Source organism: Dendrobium catenatum, unplaced genomic scaffold (assembly GCF_001605985.2).
Source record: "Dendrobium catenatum unplaced genomic scaffold, ASM160598v2 fragScaff_scaffold_716, whole genome shotgun sequence".
Taxonomy (NCBI): domain Eukaryota; kingdom Viridiplantae; phylum Streptophyta; class Magnoliopsida; order Asparagales; family Orchidaceae; genus Dendrobium; species Dendrobium catenatum.
This window is the reverse complement of record NW_021319178.1, coordinates 22694591-22713059: the sequence shown is the minus strand read 5'-3', so window position 1 is coordinate 22713059 and position 18469 is coordinate 22694591. Positions and strand designations below refer to the sequence as shown.

The 18469-nt window shown below is 36.0% G+C and overlaps 1 protein-coding gene across 1 annotated transcript in view; it reads right to left on the bottom strand.

Annotated features, from left to right (window-relative positions):
- Positions 1-16156, bottom strand: part of LOC110097232 (basic leucine zipper and W2 domain-containing protein 2) — a 39569-nt gene extending 23413 nt beyond the window's left edge. The window contains exon 1 of the mRNA XM_020823496.2: positions 15633-16156. Coding sequence (XP_020679155.2) covers positions 15633-15949 — 317 coding nt within the window. The 5' untranslated portion in view covers positions 15950-16156. The remainder of the gene's footprint in view (positions 1-15632) is intronic.
- Positions 16157-18469: the final 2313 nt, after the last annotated feature.

The window sequence follows — 18469 nt, the reverse complement described above, 5'->3', positions numbered from 1 at the left end:
ATGAAGTACTAAACTGCATATATATGAAATAAAAATTGTAACAACAACAACATCAAGCCTTTGTCCCAATACATGGGGTCGGCTATATAAATCTTTTTTCTCCATTACGTCATGTTAAAAGTCGAATTCTCGTTTAAATCTAATAAAGAAAGATCATTTCTAATAATTTCTAACCAAGTCTTTTTAGGTATACATCTAACTTTCTTAATATAAGTCAAATCTAATACCTCTACTGATGCAAGCAACTCAGACAAAACCAAACAAAGGAGAACACTAGGTAGAGTAGAACCCGAATCAATTCAACATTAAAGTAAGCCAACACCAAAAAAACTTGAAAAAAAATGGAAGTTAAACACTAAGAAAATTAAAAATAAAAACTACCCTCAAAACAACCAGCTAGTGGTCACCTCACATGCATCGAAATAGTAGGTAAAATGATTAGTGCTCAAAGACATGCAAATTAAAGGTCCACCACAGCAACTTTGGGCCAACGTCCACCACAAACTCCTCCGGCAAATGCTAACAAACCAGCCAACCAACACCTTCAAAAGCTTTAGAAGAAAGATACACCGAGATGAAATTATATAGAGGAGAAGAGAAAGGGGAACATAACTCGCAAGCTATCAAAGAAGAAACCCTTAGGTTTTAGTGTTTATCACTCACCAAGAATTAGCTCCAAATGCCACAAATCAGCCCCATTATATAGGTGAAAAAAGGGAACCAAAAAGCCAAACAACCGCCCACTTAAACCAATAAGATAGAGGGAGGTAAAAGGCCAAAAGACCACCGCCTGGAGCAACACATTTAGGGGCACGCGGAATAGCCAACGAACGAACAGGCGCTAGGGGGAAGAATTGGGACAGGCAGAGGAAACGAAGAGGCAAAAAGGGGAAATGTACCCAGGATGCACAGAACCAGAAAATAAGCCGAATAAAGGCAACTAAAGCCCAACAATCTCCAGCCATCACATACCTGAATCAACCAAACCACATCCAAGAAACTTGGATCAAACCCAAGTCAACAAAATAGTCATGTCACCAAAGAAACTAGCACACCAAAGGAATAGCATGTCCAAGAGCACAACCTACACATGATCATTGGTTTCCTTCCATCATAGGGTAGAAAAAACATAAAAATTTAAAATTCAAATTACAATAAAGTTCAAAATAAAACTAAGATGAAATTTGCATGCATTATCAAGCTTTTGTCCCACTACATGGGGTCAGCTACATGAATATTTTTTCTCTACTGTGTCCTGTTAAAAGTCAAATTCTCGTTTAAATCTAATAAAGAAAAATCATTGCTAATATTTTCTAACCAAGTCTTTTAAGTCTGCGTCTACCTTTCTTAACATAAGTCAAATCTAATACCTCTACTTTCCTAACCGGGTCATTGAAAGGTTGTCGTTTTATGTGACCAAGTCATCTAAGGTGGCTCTCTCTAATCTTATCTTCCACTTGAGCTACTCAACCCTTATCATGTATATGCTCATTTCGTATCCTATCTCTAAGGGTAAAGCCACTAATCCACCTAAGCAACCTCATCATTATAACACTTAATATTATTCTTCTCTTTTAATGGCCAACATTCAGAACCATAAAGCATTGCGGGTCTCACCACCATCTTACAAATTTTTCCCTCAAGTTTTAGGGGGACTTTTCTATCACACAACAAGCCCGATGCATTCCTCCACTTCTACCATCCAACTTGAATTATGTTAATAATATCCCCATCTATTTCATCGTCACTCTAAATAATAGATCCAAGATATCTAAAACGTGTACTCTTATTAACGACTTGATTGTCCAAAGACATAATCCCCTCACTAAGTTTATTACTACTAAAATTACGCTATATATTTAGTTTTACATCTACTCAAGTGAAAACCTTTAGACTCTACGGTTGACCTCCATAATTCAAGTTTACCTAACCCCCTCTCTAGTCTTATCAACAAGAAGAATATCATCTGCAAAAAGTATACACTAAGGTACATCCTTTCGCAAATGTCTAGTGAGAACATCCATGACTAAAGCAAAATAGATATGGGCTTAAGGCTGATCCTTGATGTAATCCAACCAAAATAGAAAAATACTTGGTTAAACCACCTTGTGTTTGAACACAAGTAAAAGCTCATGCATACATAGCTTTAATGATTTGAATAAAAGCGTTATTAACTCCTTTCTTTTCAAGAACTCTCCATAGCACTTCTCTTGGAACTTTATCATGTGTTTTCTCTAAATCAATAAATATCACATATAGATCCTCATTCTCTCTATATTTCTCCATCAAACCTCTCAATAAATGTATGGCTTCTATAGTAAACCTACCCATCATGTTTCTCAAATTTATTTTGAGAAACATTAGTATCACACCGCAACTTATACTCGCTCCCATAGTTTTAAAGTATGACACATTAACTTAATTCCTATATAATTCACACAATCTTGTGCATCACATTTATTCTTAAAAATAGGAATTAACACACTCATTCTCCACTCATTTGACATCTTTTTAGTTTTCAAAACAGTATTAAAAAGTTTAGTAAGCAATGAAATTCCTTCATCTCCTAATAATTTCCACACATCTAATGGGATATCATCAAGTCCAACAGCTTTTTCACATTTCATTTTCTTTAAAGCCTCTCTAACTTCGATTTTAATAATACGCCGATAAAAATAGAAATCTTTATTTTCATTTAGGGTGCTAAACTAAAGTCAATCATATTTTCACAATCTTCATTAAAAAGTTTAGCAAAATATTTCATCCACCTTTGTTGAATATTATCTTCTAAGGAAAATATTTTTTGATCTTCATCTTTAATACACTTCACTTGAACTAAATCCTTACTACTCTTATCCCTTTGTTTGGCTAACTTATACATATATCTTTCTCCCTTCTTAGTATGAAACAAAAAATTGCATAAAATGTAAAATGACAATTGATAAATTATATAAAATAGAATTGAAATCTAAATATTACAAGAGCAAAATAATATAAAATACAAAATTTGCATAAAGATATCATATAAAATTAAATTCAACTATAAATTCCTTCATTCCCAATTCACTACTCATCCACATATAATTTCCTAAAGAAAGCTGAAAAAATTGGCAACAAATCATCTCCACTATCTTCACTAAGAGTGTCCTCAAGTCATTGTCAAAACAAATTGGTCTATCCCCTGCCTCATCCAATAGAGTCAATGTCTCGCAATTTGATTCTTCAACATTTATTTCAATCATCATCCTCATTCATAAATGTTTGTCATCAACATAAAAAAGAGTAATACTCCAATATATTTAGAAGAGGTGGTGGTGATGTGCAGCTTCTAAGTAATCCTCAGTGGGGACTACGACGATGGTGGATGTGGCGGATGCAACATGTTGGAGGTTGAGGCCGTCAAGAGGAAGCTGTTGCGGCTCAAGGGTGCATGAACGGGTGATTTGTTCACGGCTTTAATTTGAGATTTAGATAAATTTTAGTAAAAAAAATATATAAATATGGTGAGGTATACGCCTCATGCTAATGAGGTGAGGTACGCCTTAGCCAAATTGATGCACATGACTAAAAAAAACTCGAGGTGTAAGCCTCCAGGAATTTTATATCAAATATATGATAAGATGAGCCTCATATTGCATAATTTTAAACAATGTTTCAAATCAAAGGACACGAATTTTGCAATAAAAGATAGCTTCCCGCATTTGCCTGAATGCATCTTCATCTCATGATAGCCTAAGGCATCCAAGAAGCTCATAATTGAAACTGTCAAGTCAACCAGAACATTAATCCTTGGCAGCAAATAGATATCTTTAGGCATGACAAGTTCAGATTCATAAAATCCACACATATCCTCCATTTACGAGTGCCTTCTGTACCATTACCAAATTTGAGATCCAACTATTGTGAAGTTGGCATCTACAAGTTTTAGCACCTCTTCCTTAATGCACACAATGAGTATAGCAACAATCTTCCTGATCTTCTGTTTAATTAGTCGAACATCCCTTCTTTATGTTCAACCAATGGCAAGCGACCTCTTCATTGATCTTGGGCATCCCCGCAGCCATCTATACAAAGAAATCCAAATCCCCCTAAAGTCATGGATCAGCTTTCTCCTGTGCTCCTAACTAAAGGAGGCAATTATTCTAAGGGTCCTGCTCGACTTGGCTTCGATAGTACATATCCTTGCTACTTCCATAGTCTTCAAACTTGGACTTCTCTCCACATCTAGTTGGAGGACTTCCTCTATAGTGGTCGCCACCTTACGTACTGCTCGCAGATAGCAAGTGTGCAACTCAGTGAGATCTCCCATCACGGTGATCTCCCTTCAACCTAGAATTTAACTGTAATGCGGTAGGTGGATACCACAACCCAAAAGTGCTCAGTAGAGACCTGTAAAATATGGCATTATAAGTCACCAACGAGTCGACTGATGAAGTCGACCATTGCACTGTATTGATGGTCTCTCTCTCCCCAAGTGAGAGATAAGGGAAGTACTCCTGTCTCTCTCTATTCTCTTGAAAAGCTATAAAGGAGTCTTTTAGTGGGAGTGAGCTTGAAAGCAAACAAGCTTATCTTCTCAAATACAAATTTATAATAATATTTAGAAAACTCCCTATAGAATGATGTCAATCTAATAGTTAACAATAATGACAACCACTGCATTATTATGAAGGTTCCTCTAGCAAGATTTGTTGACTTCACAGAAAGTAATTGGGACAACGTCCATTGCCAAAGTTATTGAGATGGACATCGAGTTTATTTCTCTGATCAACATCTACTTCACTTTCACCAAAGCATCAGCTTGTATACCACCCAAAATGGTAAGTATCACTCTAGCAATATGCACTGAGTGAGCAGGTACTAATTCATTGAAGCCTTTTTTTGTGGGTGCCTTCCACGTCATTGTCCTAATTATGCAAGCATGAACTTTTTCAACTTTCCTTGATGAGATCCTCCATCAAACCTCACAAGTGGCAATGAATCCAAATAAAAGGCATAATACCTCAAGGTAATGCGAGCTTGTCAATAATTTTCATAAGCAGTGGGCACTTGAAGGACTCCTTGTTTTGAATAGACTCAACTAGCGTCCATGGATACCCTCAGCAAAGTGCACATGGGGTAGGTTGGCGGTCGATGAGCAATTTCTTCATGGTAAGGTCAAGTTGCACGAACGACCTCCTCCACCCTCAGCGCTGGTGTCCATGCTATCATTAGCGGCCTAAGGTTCATGAGAGCGACGGTGATCACACTATGGCTTTGGTCTCTGATGTAAGCACATGTGTAAGAAACTGAAACAAAGAGAATAATGGATAGAACTCAAACCAGACTCTATTCAAATAATAGCAATCATCTATAACATTCAAAATCCAACAAAGAAAACACGAAGAGACTTAAAGAAACAAAGAAAATAGAAACAACGCTATCCTCAGACAACCGTCAAAGCGGGTTCCTCACATGCATCAAAATGTAGGTTAAATAAGATAAGTGCATAGGGCTAGCAAACCGATGGCCACCACTGCAAGATCGTCCAATTCTTCCAACAAATGCTTCCAAGTCAACCAACAAACACTACTAAAGCTCAAGAAGAAGAATACAGATGGAGTGGTACTTGCGGAGAGACGAAAGAGGTTAGAAACCAAGATGAAGGGTGGAAAGAGCTCGCAAGATTTCCAGAGGAGGTGGAGAAGAAGAATGGAACAAGCTCGCAAGCTTTTCCAATAACCCGCAGGTCAATAGCAAATTTGCTCACAATAATCAACTCCCCTTTCTTCACAAAACCTCTCATATTTATAGGTAAGAAAGGAGAATGCCAACAGCCACTTTATTGAATTTCCACAAGAACTCAAGCATCATAAGTCATGGATTTCCCCATTGCTTTCACGGAAAAACAGTCCAGTCAAAGAACCGAATAGGCAGCCACGGAACCAAGGCGTCAAAATGCACGGAAAAGCCCCCAGCTTGGAAAAACCAGCAACCAGCCGGAAACCCAAGGAGAAAAGGCACGGAATTAATCCAGCACAGGAAGCCCAAACATAGCCACGGATTCCCAAGAGACAAGGGAATATTTTAAAGAAGAAAGGGGAAGGAGAAGGGACAAGTCCACTCCAAAAATTGAATCCAACTTATGAGCTTACCTTTAGAACATTCATGAGCTACTAAACTTCAACTCATCATTAATGAGCTAGCAACAAATGAGCTCAATTCCAACCTTCTCCATACATCACCATAGGCCCCAAAACCATGGACCATAAGCCAACCCGTGAATCAGAAGCAGCCAAGGACCAATCGAGCTAGCAAACCAAAGGTCTACCAATCCCCACGCACAACCTACCATGTTCATTGGATGCTTTCCCATCATTGGACAGCTAAAAAAAGAAAAGAACATAAAACATACTAATGTTCAAATAAAAATACAGAAATATTTGATAGCAACAATTTCCCCTGGTGGAAAATTCTCATCTCCTGATGAGAACGTATCAACAATTTTTTTATAAAGCTCCAAATTTCTTTTTTTTTTAAACAGCAGCATCAATCCAGGTGCAATCAGTTAATGGTCGGTTGCTCCATTTGACCAAGAACCTCTTGTGTTCCCCATGTCTTGTTTTAGTGACTTTCATATCAACAGCATCTTCAATTTGATCTTCAGGATTTACCAAAGGAGCAGAGAGTGGCAAAGTTTCAATGTCTACAGAATCATCAGAATTTCTTTCATACAAAGACAAGTCAGAAACATTAAAAACAGAAGAAGTGCCAACAGTATTTGGTAGGTCCAGTAAATAAGCATTAGTGCCTAATTTTCGAAGCACACGAAAAGGGCCAAATTTCTTTCTGCTTAACTTTTTAAAAGTACTAACAGGAAATCGTTGGTGACGAAAGTAAGCCATAACCAAGTCAACCACATTGAAATTTACTTCTTTTCGATGTTTATCAGCAGTAGACTTGTACTTAGCATTAGTTTTTTTTTAGTTTTTCAAGAACTTGTTGTTGTACCGTCTTTATGTGGTCAAATGTTTCAAAAGCTTCAGCACTAGTTTTTTAAGGTAAGGATAAGGAGTTCCTATCTAAAATGTGAGGAATATGTTGCCCATAAATTATTTCAAAATGAGTTTTGCTAGTGGAACGATTAACAGAATTATTGTAAGCAAACTCAGCCTGAGGTAACACTAAATCCCATTGAGATGGTTTTTCTCCAACAAGGCATCTTAACAGATTTCCTAAACTTCTATTATCAACTTCAGTTTGCCCATCAATTTGAGGATGATAGGCACTACTAAATTGAAGAGTAGTTCCAAGTTTTGCCCATCGAGTTCTCCAAAAATGACTTAAAAGTCTAGTGTCTCGATCAGAAGTAAAAGTACGAGGAATACCATGCAGACGAATACTTTCTTTGAAAAACAAATCAGCAATGTAAGAAGCATCAGAAGTTTTCTTACAGGGAATAAAATGCGTCATTTTGCTAAATCGATCCACAACCACAAATACAGAGCAAATTTTTTTAGAAGTAACCGGCAAACCCAAAATGAAATCCATAGAAATATCTTCTCAAAGTTTGTTTGGAATAGACAGATGAGTATACAAACCAGAATTTTGTGCAATTCCTTTAAAAGCCTGACATATTTTACACTATTTAACCAGCTTAGCAATGTCTTTTTCTCATGTGAGGCCAAAAATATTTTTCTTCAACTAAAGCAATTGTTTTTTCCTTGCCCAAAGTGTCCTCCCAAACCTCCACTATCCATTTCTTTCATAAGTTGTGTCTCTTAAGGAACTCTTAGATATGCAAAGTCTAGTTCCCTTAAATAAAAAACCTTGATGTATAACAAACTGAGCAGAAGGATCAGTTTCAGAAGCAAGACAAGAAGCCCTAATATTTTTAAAATCAGAATCATTCTCATAAGTATCTTTCAGAAAATCAAAAGAAATAACAGCCGGAAAAACAGTTATCAACAAGTGAGATCTTCGACTTAAAGCATCAACAACCTTATTCAAAACCCTAAAAAAAAATTTTAAAAAAAAAAACCTTATTCAAAACCCCAATTTTATGTTTGATATGAAAAGAGTATTCTTGCAAAAAAGAAACCCATTTGGCATGTCTTTTGTTCAGATTTTTTTGTAAACCCAAAAATCATAAAGCCTCGTGATCAGTATTCAAAATAAATTCTCGTTGAATCAAATAGCATCTCCAGAGTTTCAAAGCTTGAACAATGGCATAAAATTCCAAGTCATATGTAGAATATCGAGATCGAACATCATTTAACTTTTCACTAAAATATGCAATAGGTTTTCCTTCCTGACTCAAAACAGCACCAATACCAACATGCGAAGCATCATAATCAATTTCAAAAACTTTTTCAAAATTTGGCAGGTTAAGAATTGGAGTTTGACTCATTTTGCATTTGATCAGTTGAAAAGTAGTTTCAGCCTTAGGAGTCCATTTAAAAATTCATTTTTTAAAACAATCAGTGATAGGAGCGATTACAGAACTGAAGTTTTAACGAAACGACGATAAAAAGATGCTAACCCATGAAAACCTCTTACCTCACTGATATTTTTAGGAACAGGCCAGCTCTTTATTGCCTCAATCTTTACAGGATCTACTTTGATTCCCTTAGCAGACACAATGTAACCCAAGAATGTCAAACTCGAAGTCATAAAAGAATATTTCTTTAAATTGATATACAGTTTTTGTTCCCTCAAAGTTTTCAGAATTTGCTCGACATGAAATAGATGTTCAGATGGGCGAATGCTATAAATCAGAATATCATCAAAATATACAATCACAAACTTTCCAATAAAAAGGTTGCAAAATATGATTCATCGTTCACATAAAAGTACTCGGATTAGACAAACCAAAAGGCATAATAAGCCATTCATATAAACCTTCTTTGGTTTTAAAAGCAGTTTTTCATTCATCTCCAGGTCTAATTCTTATCTGATGATATCCACTTTTCAAATCAATTTTCGAAAAAATTTTAGCACCACTCAGCATATCAAGCATGTCATCTAACTTAGGAATTGAAAACCTATATTTGATGGTTATTTTATTTATGGCTCGACTATCCACACACATTCTCCTGATTCCATCTTTCTTTGGAGTAAGCAAAGCAGGTATAGCACAAGGACTCATACTTTCCTGGATTAAACCTTTCTCCAACAGTTCAGACACTTGCTTAGAAAGTTCTTGATGTTCATTTGGACTCATTCTGTGATGTGAACGGTTAGGCAATATAGCTCCAGGAATTAAATCAATATGATGTTTAATGTTTCTCATTGGGGGTAGACCAGCTGGTAATTCATCAAGAATTAAATCAGAAAATTCATCAAGCAACGGTTGTATTTCTTTAGGAATTTTAAAAGTTAAATCAATCTCTTTTCCAAGCACCAAATATATCACATCAGACTTTGTTAACTCACTTGTGTTTAGAAGTAATTTAGGGGGGGGAGATCTTGTAGACTTTTTGTTCTTTGTTGTTGGATCAAGAATGTTTCTTTGTAGAAAAAGAGTGAACTCCTTATTATCTTTAATCAAAGTATAGGTGTTCTTTTCCCCATTGTGGATGGTTTTATGATCATACTGCCATGAACGGCCCAAAAGGATATGACAGACTTCAAGAGGTACAACATCACAGACTATTTGATCTTTATAAGTTCCTCCAATAGTTAAGTTCACAGTGCATTGTTTGGTTATAGGAACCTCGCTCCCCTCTTTAAACCAAGATATTTTGTATGACTTAACAAGATGTTTTGTTTTCAGTTTAAGCTTTTTTACCATATGTTGTGACACAATTTCTCGAACTTCCACTATCAATCATTAAGGTACAAATCTTCCCTTCAACTGTGCAGGTAGTCCTAAAGATGTTTCTTCTAAGCCACTTATCTTCATTTTCAGTTTGAGCAGTTAAAACTTGTCGAATTACTAACAATGGTTCTCCTTCATCACCTTCTAAGTTAAATTTTTCCAACTCAGCTTCAGTTTTAGATTCCGTTTCATTATCTTCCTCTTCCTCTATTTCTTTTTCATATTCTATGAAATTACTGTAGCAGATTATTTTTTCTTCAAGTAGCTGACAAATGACCATAAAAACCACATTTGTAACAAGGCCCAATCATTTTAGATTGTTCAATAGGTTTAGATCCTGCTACCCCTTTACCCTTTTCCTGATTTTGACTTTCAACAGCTTTAACTTTCACACCTGAAGTTTCCGCAGAAGTTTGAGATTGACGTTTAGTCCCACTAGTTTGTCACCGTTTATACATTTCAATTATTTTGTTGCTTCCCCGCAAATGCTATTTTTCAACTCTCAAGGCCATGCAATAAGCTTCATCTAATTTAATAATATGATGCAAGTTAAGTTGATCTTGAATTGTCCATTTTAACCCATTAAGATATCTTGTTATGGTTTTCTCCTCAGTCTCATCCAAATCATTTCTAGCTTGTAATTTATAAAAATTTTCAGTGTAATCTTCCACAGTTCGATTACCTTGAAGCAAATTATTAAATTCTTGAAAAATGATTCTTGAATGATCAGAAGTCAGAAATTTTCCTTTCATCTTTTCTTTCATCCTATCCCAAGTTAGAATTTTTTCTTTGCCTCGCCTTAATATGTTGTTTGTAAGTTTTTCCACCAAGTTAATGCATGCCCTGTTAGCTTTAAACTAGAGAATTTGACTTTTCGATTATCCGGAATTTCTTTTCATTCGAAAAATTGATCCATTTTCTCTACCCATTCAATGAATTGTTAAGGTTGTAATTTTCCTTCAAAATTATGAACATCAATTTTAATTCCGTAATCCCAATTTCTTTGTCGCTATTTTGATTTCTAGGTTCTTCCTCACTTTCAGAAGTATGAACACTAGGATTAACATAAGCTTGATTGACATTTAGATTAGCAATTGCTTCAGCTACCGTGTTGATTTAGTGTTGCAAATTATTCAATTGTTGCATCATTTGTTGCCAATCCCCTTGATCATTAGCCATTTGTTAAACACAAAAGAGAAAGAATCCTATCAACAAAAAACGAACTTGCTCTGATACCAAGTTGATGAAAGCACAAGTGTAAGAAAACTGAAACAAAGAGAAAAATGGATAGAACTCAAACCACTCTATTCAAATAGTAGCAATCATCTATAACATTCAAAATCCAACAAAGAAAACACGATAGACTTAAAGAAATAAAGAAAATAGAAACAACGCTATCCTCAGACAACCGTCAAAGCGGGTTCCTCACATGCATCGAAATGTAGGTTAAATAAAATAAGTGCATAGGGCTAGCAAACCAATGGTCCACCAATGCAAGATCGTCTAATTCTTCCAACAAATGCTTCCAAGTCAACCAACAAACACTACTAAAGCTCGAGAAGAAGGATACAGATGGAGTGGTACTTGCGGAGAGACGAAAGAGGTTAGAAGCCAAGACGAAGGGGGGAAAGATCTCACAAGATTTCCATAGGAGGTGGAGAAGAAGAATGGAACAAGCTCACAAGCTTTTCCAATAACCCGCAGGTCAATAGCAATTGCTCACAATAATCAACTCCCATTTCTTCACAAAACCTCTCATATTTATAGGTAAGAAAGGAGAATGCCAACAGCCACTTTATTGAATTTCCACAAGAACCCAAGCATCATAAGTCACGGATTTCCCCATTGCTTTTCACGGAAAAACAGTCCAGTCAAAGAACCGAAGAGGCAGCCACGGAACCAAGGCGTCAAAATGCAAGGAAAAGCCCCCAGCTCAGAAAAACCAAAGGCCAGCCGGAGACCCAAGGAGAAAAGGCATGGAATTAATCCAGCACAGGAAGCTCAAACACAGCCACGGATTCCCAAGAGACAAGGGAATATTTTAAAGAAGAAAGGGGAAGGGGAAGGGGAAGGGATAAGTCCACTCCAAAAATTGAATCCAACTTATGAGGTTACCTTTAGAACATTAATGAGCTACTTAACTTCAGCTCATCATTAATGAGCTAGCAACAAATGAGCTCAATTCCAACCTTCTCCATACATCACCATAGGCCCCAAAACTGTGGACCATAAGCCAACCCGTGAACCAGCAGCAGACAAGGACCAATCGAGCCAGCAAACCAAAGGTCTACCAAGTCCCACGCACAACCTACCATGTTCATTGGATGATTTCCCATCATTGGATAGCTAAAAAATGAAAAGAACATAAAACATACTAATGTTCAAATAAAAATACAAAAATATTTGATAACATCAATCTCCAATCCCTCCTATCCTTGGGACGAAATCTTTCGCTCTCTTCCTTGTCGTCGCTTTACTCTCACAATGATCTTATGGTGGTTGAATGGATGAAGAGTATTTACCCACTTTATTGTATTCCTTAGCATTTATAAAATTGTTGTCTAGTTTCAATAGTTCAATAAGTTCCATCATCTATGATAGACCGAGTGCGTATCTAAAAAGACACCATCTTAATCCTTCAGTTAATATAGCTTAGGCAACTATAGGTTCCAAATCACCAATTTCCATCATCTCCCTTTGGAACCTCAAGCTCTTTTGAGACTTTTGGACAATTGCATATTATGTTACGAATAGCCTCAACTAGCAACCATGGATACCCTCAACGAAGTGCATATAAGGAAGGTTGGCGGTCGATGAGCAATTTCTTCATGGTAGGTTCAACTGGCACAAGCGAGCTCCTCCACCCTCAGCGCTAATGTCCATGTTACCTTTAATGGCCTAAGGTTCCTGAGACAGACGGCGATCATGCTGTGGCTTTGGTCTCCAATCCCTCCTATCCTTGGGATGAAATCTTTAGCTATCTCTTCCTCATCGTTGTTTTACTCCCGCAATGATCTTATGGGGGGTGAATGGCTGAAGAGAATTTAGCCACTTTATTGTATTCCTTAGCATTGATAAAATTATTTGTCAATTCCAATAGCTCAACAAGTACCATTTGCTACAGTAGACCGAGTGCGTATCTGAAAAGACATTATCTTAGCCCTTCAATAAATGCGGCCTAGGCGACAACAAGTTCCAAATCCCTAATTTCCATCATTTTCCTCTGGAACCTCACTATAAAGTTCATTAGTAATTCTCATGTCTCCTGCCTCATCTTCAGCAGAGATTGCAAGCTTTTTTGAGACTTTTGGGAACTTGCAAATTATGTTTCAAACATCAACTTGAACTTAGCAAAAGACTTAATCACGCCCAGAGGAAAACGAATGAACCACCTTAGCTCGGACTCCGTAAGTGTGGTGAAGAAAAGCAAACACTTATGGGTATCTCCCAGAGAAATCATTGACTCATAAGTCATCACCAGATCGATGGAGGCAATTTTGCTATTTTACTACATATGAGGCATTTCGAACTTGGGAGGAAGCCTCACCTCATCAATGGCCTTGGAAAAGTCATTAATAAGTTCATACCTCTCTTTGGATTTGCCTAATTAGCGAACTATAATCTTCATCACTCGTCCATCTATGAGTGTAGTCAGGAATAGGTGTCAAGGTTAGTGTGCGCTTTGGGCGCCTATGATGATTTGTTGAGTCGAAGGACCCCTCGGGGATGCTATTGACTCACGCTCGCCCCTAGAGACCTCCTAAGGCATTTACTCCATCTCCTGCAGATCTCAATGGTAGGTGAACTCAAAGTTTTCCATGTTGATTGAAAGCTCTCATGGAAATCACTAGACTACCTAAGCCTGCATCTTGTCGTTGGCATCAATCCACAATCATCATATCTGAGAGGATGTTGAGTCCAAATTTGTACATAGATAATGCATAACCTTAGTAGCAAGACAACCTATTGAGATAGAACCTATGAACAAAAAATGGAGTGCAAAGATAGTAGAGAGAGAATAGAGGAAAAAGATTGAAAATCTCAAACTACCAGAATATTCACTGCCAGAGAAGAATTTAGAATTCAAGATTCACAGATAAAGTGACCAATTCTAAGATTCAAAATCTTAAAAAAAAAAAAAAAAGTCTTCCAACTATTTCTCCTCACCCCCTATTTTTAGTTTTGAGGGATACAAGAAAGGTTATACAAAAATAAATAAATGAAAATACATGTCATACAGAATATCCGTACAACACCATATGCTAGTCCACATGTCGACTCCTGCTAAGCTAGAGAAGAGTGAAGTCATCGGGTGAGTTTGGTGGTGGTGAGTAGAATTCCAATGAGTCTGCAAGTGAGCCCTGGCAAATGGTTGGGCATCACTAATGTAGAAGATCTCAGACTGCCTTAAGGAATCATACGAGTAAAATGTTACGAGAATGAAAGAGCTTTATGTCGGAATGTTGTAGTTAAATAATGTGTCTTCTCTTCCAGTAGCTAAGTTAGGCGAGTTTGAATATTCAACGAGGAAAGCTAGTAAGAGAGGTAGTAGCATGTAGCGATTCGACAAGGGGCCTTAGTTCAAGCCATGTTGAACGAGCTTCATAATAGGCTCAGGTAAGTTGACTTGTCGATCCATTTAAGGAGGTATACAGCTTTAACTACAACCTTCCGGCAAGACTTGGTAGCTACCTATGAAACACGAACGAAAGCATTCATGAGTATACAGCTTCAGCGTGATCATTTTGTTCATATGAGCACATATCCTCATTCACCTCCTCAAGCACTGTTACATAGTGTAACTTTCTTATGAGAAAAAAAATTTGTTCTTTCATTATGGTTACAACACATGTAAAAACTTGATCAAAATAGCTGCACATCAAATAAATGTATGTCTTTTAATGCAATTGAGCAAAAACAACCGACTTGTTAAGAGGGTCATGCGATAGATGTGAAGATCATCAGAAAGAAATTCAAGAGATCTATTTAAACTTGAGATGAAGTGAAATAATAAAATGAAGCTTTGGGAATGTCTTTTATTTTAAATTATTATTTTTATTTGATTAGCCAAAAAAACCCTAACATTTAACGCTACACCTCTTATTTATTGCACAGAACGGCAAGGCATTCCCATCCTTGTTAAGGTGTACGCCTCGTCTAGTAGACCTACAAGATGCATACACCTCACGGTGAACATTTTTAAAAATCAAAGAGGCGCATCGCTTCATGTGCAATTTAAACATATGATTTGAACCCCAAAAAAAATTTCATTAATCAATAATTAATGAATTATCAAGAAAGGCTTATGTTGTTGTTGCTGAGTAGTTAATGAATTATCAAGTAAAGCCATGAATCCCAATTATAGAAATAGAGTTACAACAATCAGGCTAACTATTTGAAATAATATCAAATAAAATACTATCAAATATTCAAATTTAAACCTAATATTACCCAAAAGAAGATAATTCAGCCTCATAAAATAAATTAAAAAATATATTAGAAAAATCGGCCTTCAATTAAACAGTTTTAAAAAGGATTGAAAATTGGTTCAACTTCATTGTACCCCGCTTCAACTTCTTTAGGTTATGCCACCAAGCATTATTGGTCTTTTTTAGACTATATTAGTCGAATTGTTCTGTATCAATAACTCATAGCACCACCCACCACGCAACAGCAGCTATAGGGATACATTGCAAATCAGTACCGCACGTGTTTATCCTTCAATTTTTGGAACATAAAAGCTTGATACTTCCCATATTTCAAGTTTTACGTTGTCTAGCAATCAAATTGGCATATAAATAAAAAAGAAATCTATTTTGAACACAATGCTTACGTAAAATGCTCAGAGAAACCTTCAGCATTGCGTTTTGCAGTTGGGAAGAATTCAAGTATATTATCCTCCATCTTTCCCTTCTTCAAAAGTGCTATAAGATCATCTATGTTACTGTCCTTCAGATACTCCTTAAAGAAGTCAGTAATGAATGAAAGAACTAGTCCCTTGGCAACAAGATTATCCTTAAGCAAAGGCTGGAAGACAGTCTCAGGAGGAAGACCTGATAGCTTTTGAGAAAATGTAAGGGCAGTGAAAATTGCAAGCTTCTTCCTTTCATTCTCCTCAAATAGTTCCAAACACTGTAAAAATCTTCGCATAACATTTTCTAAGTTTTTAATTAGAAAAGGTCGGCGCCGTAAGATTTTTTGTATATAAAGAACAGAAGGCAATATAGCTTCCCGTGTCGCCTCACAATCTATAACAGAATAAGAATGTCTATCTCCTTCATCAGGCTTTATGGTGCCAGGTTGAGTGCGGCCTCCAGTAAAGATGACCTTCAATTACACAAAAATTTCAGCAGTTATGCAGCAAACTTTTATGATGGCTAGACATGCAAAACAGGAGCTCTAAAGAAAGATAGTAAATATAGTTGGAGTCCTGCATAAATTTAGCTTATTAAATGTTCAGATTTTGCAGGACATTCTATTGGCAATTAAACGAGGCCTAAATCAGAAAGAAAAAAGAATAGAGGGAAGATCAAAGCACAAAACACACCATAAATTTTATATATGCTTAACCCAGTTGATGGCTAACTCATATGATCACAACTGCAAATTTCACAATAGTTTTGTTTGTGAAATTTTACAGCCCTAATGCCTCAAATCAATCACAAAAACATCACCCCAATTTATAAAAAAGAAGAGACTCACCAAAATTTTGGTAAAATCCTCGAAACATCCTTAACAAGCCAGTTTGCGTAGGTAGTTTCTTCATAAGACAAAAATTAGGATCTAAACTTAACACATTTATAAGTATTGAGAGACCACCTATCAATGCTCTTATAGAGACAGACATGAGGATAATTTTTTTAGTAACAATGCAGAAAAAAAAAAATCAATAAAAATTTGAAGTTGATTTATTTGAAAAGCATTGTAACTAATCATGACATTGAGCTAAATACTTTAAGGTTGGCACAAGAATGGTCATCCATATGATACAACATTACAACTACAACAACATCAAGCCTTTGTCCCACTATATGGGGTCGGCTACATGAATCACTTTTCGAAAGGAACACTTTCGCCCAATTGATTTGTGTTAATCATTAGATCCCTGTGAAGTAGAAATTATATTATATCAATAGTATTGATGATTCATGTAACTGACTTAATCACTAAGGGGCTGTTTGGCAACAAGTGGGATTTAACTTTAGTAGGATTTAGTAAATCCTATAAATCTGGATTTAGTAAATCCGAAATGTGTTAAATCCTGAAAACTGTTTGGTATGTCAAATGCTAAATCCTGTTAAATTCTGAGAAACTGTTTGGTACATATTTCAAGATTTATAGTAGTTAAGAATTTAAATGTGAAGAAAATAATTATAAATTTAAAAAATAAATGTATAATTAAAAATAAAAATTAATGTGTTATGAATTTAATAACATATTATGTATAAAGTACTTAGTAACTATTAATTATATACATTATAATATATATATTTTAAGTTATATTAATTAAGCTAATTATATTAATATTAATTACTAATTATACAATTAAGTTAAATCTAGATAATTAATTTATGCACTAACTATACAATTAGTTATTTAATTAATTTACTTAATTATTAATAATTTAAATTATATTAATTAAATTAAGTTAATCAATAATAACATAAGGCGTCTAGGTTTGCCTTTCATCCTCTGTTTTCATCCTTGTTGCTCGGCTTCGTTACTTTGCAGGAGGTGTATAGATTGCACGCGTCGCTTCTTCGGCTCCTTCCTGGCTATTCGACTTCGCTCCTTCTACGACTTTCCCTCCTGTCCGATCGGAAGTTACAACATTTTGATCGGAAGCAAGAACAGGAGCTCGCTAGCTGTGAAGGTAACTTTCTCCCTTTCGCGCGCTTATTCGGCTAAATCCCATTAAATCCACCGAACCGAGGGATTTAGTAAATCCGGGATTTAAGCCGTAAATCCCTAAATTCGGGATTTCTGAAATCTCGGGTTTTAACGCGCGCACAAAAACCATTTGGCTGGATTTAGCATAAATCCGACTTAAATCCCAACATAAATCCAATACCAAACAGCCCCTAAGTCTAATCTAGTAGATAGAGTTTCATAAAGGGTGATGGTAATAAATTAAGTCAATTGGGTTGTACCCTCCCCTCCTTTGTTATACTTTATATTGGATGAGGAGGAGCAATCATAAGGCATGATATGTACAACTCAAAACCACGAATGTAATCATGGACACACAATTCAAATTTGAAATTAATTGTTCATAAAACTTTTGAAACTAATAGAATTTTTCTAGAACAATCATAGGTTTATAGGGAGGAATTGAGAAGTATTAGATTGATTCTCCTAATCAATTTGAAATGAGAGAGAATGGACTAGCAGCTTGTCCCCTTGGAGACCATGCCCAAGGGTTTGATTGAACCTCGGATGGGATAGAGAGAAAGCCTTAGGTTGGCCTCTTGATCCAGATTTAAAAAGAGAAGAGAAAGAGAATATGAGAAAAGTCATCCAATTTCTTCAAGCTTAATTTTTATATCCTAACACCTCATTATTATAGAAAAATATGATGCATATCTATCACAAGTTCAACTAGATGAACTAATTAAATCATCCTTATATCAGTTGTATTAAATCAAATCAAATTAAATCAAGGAGATATTC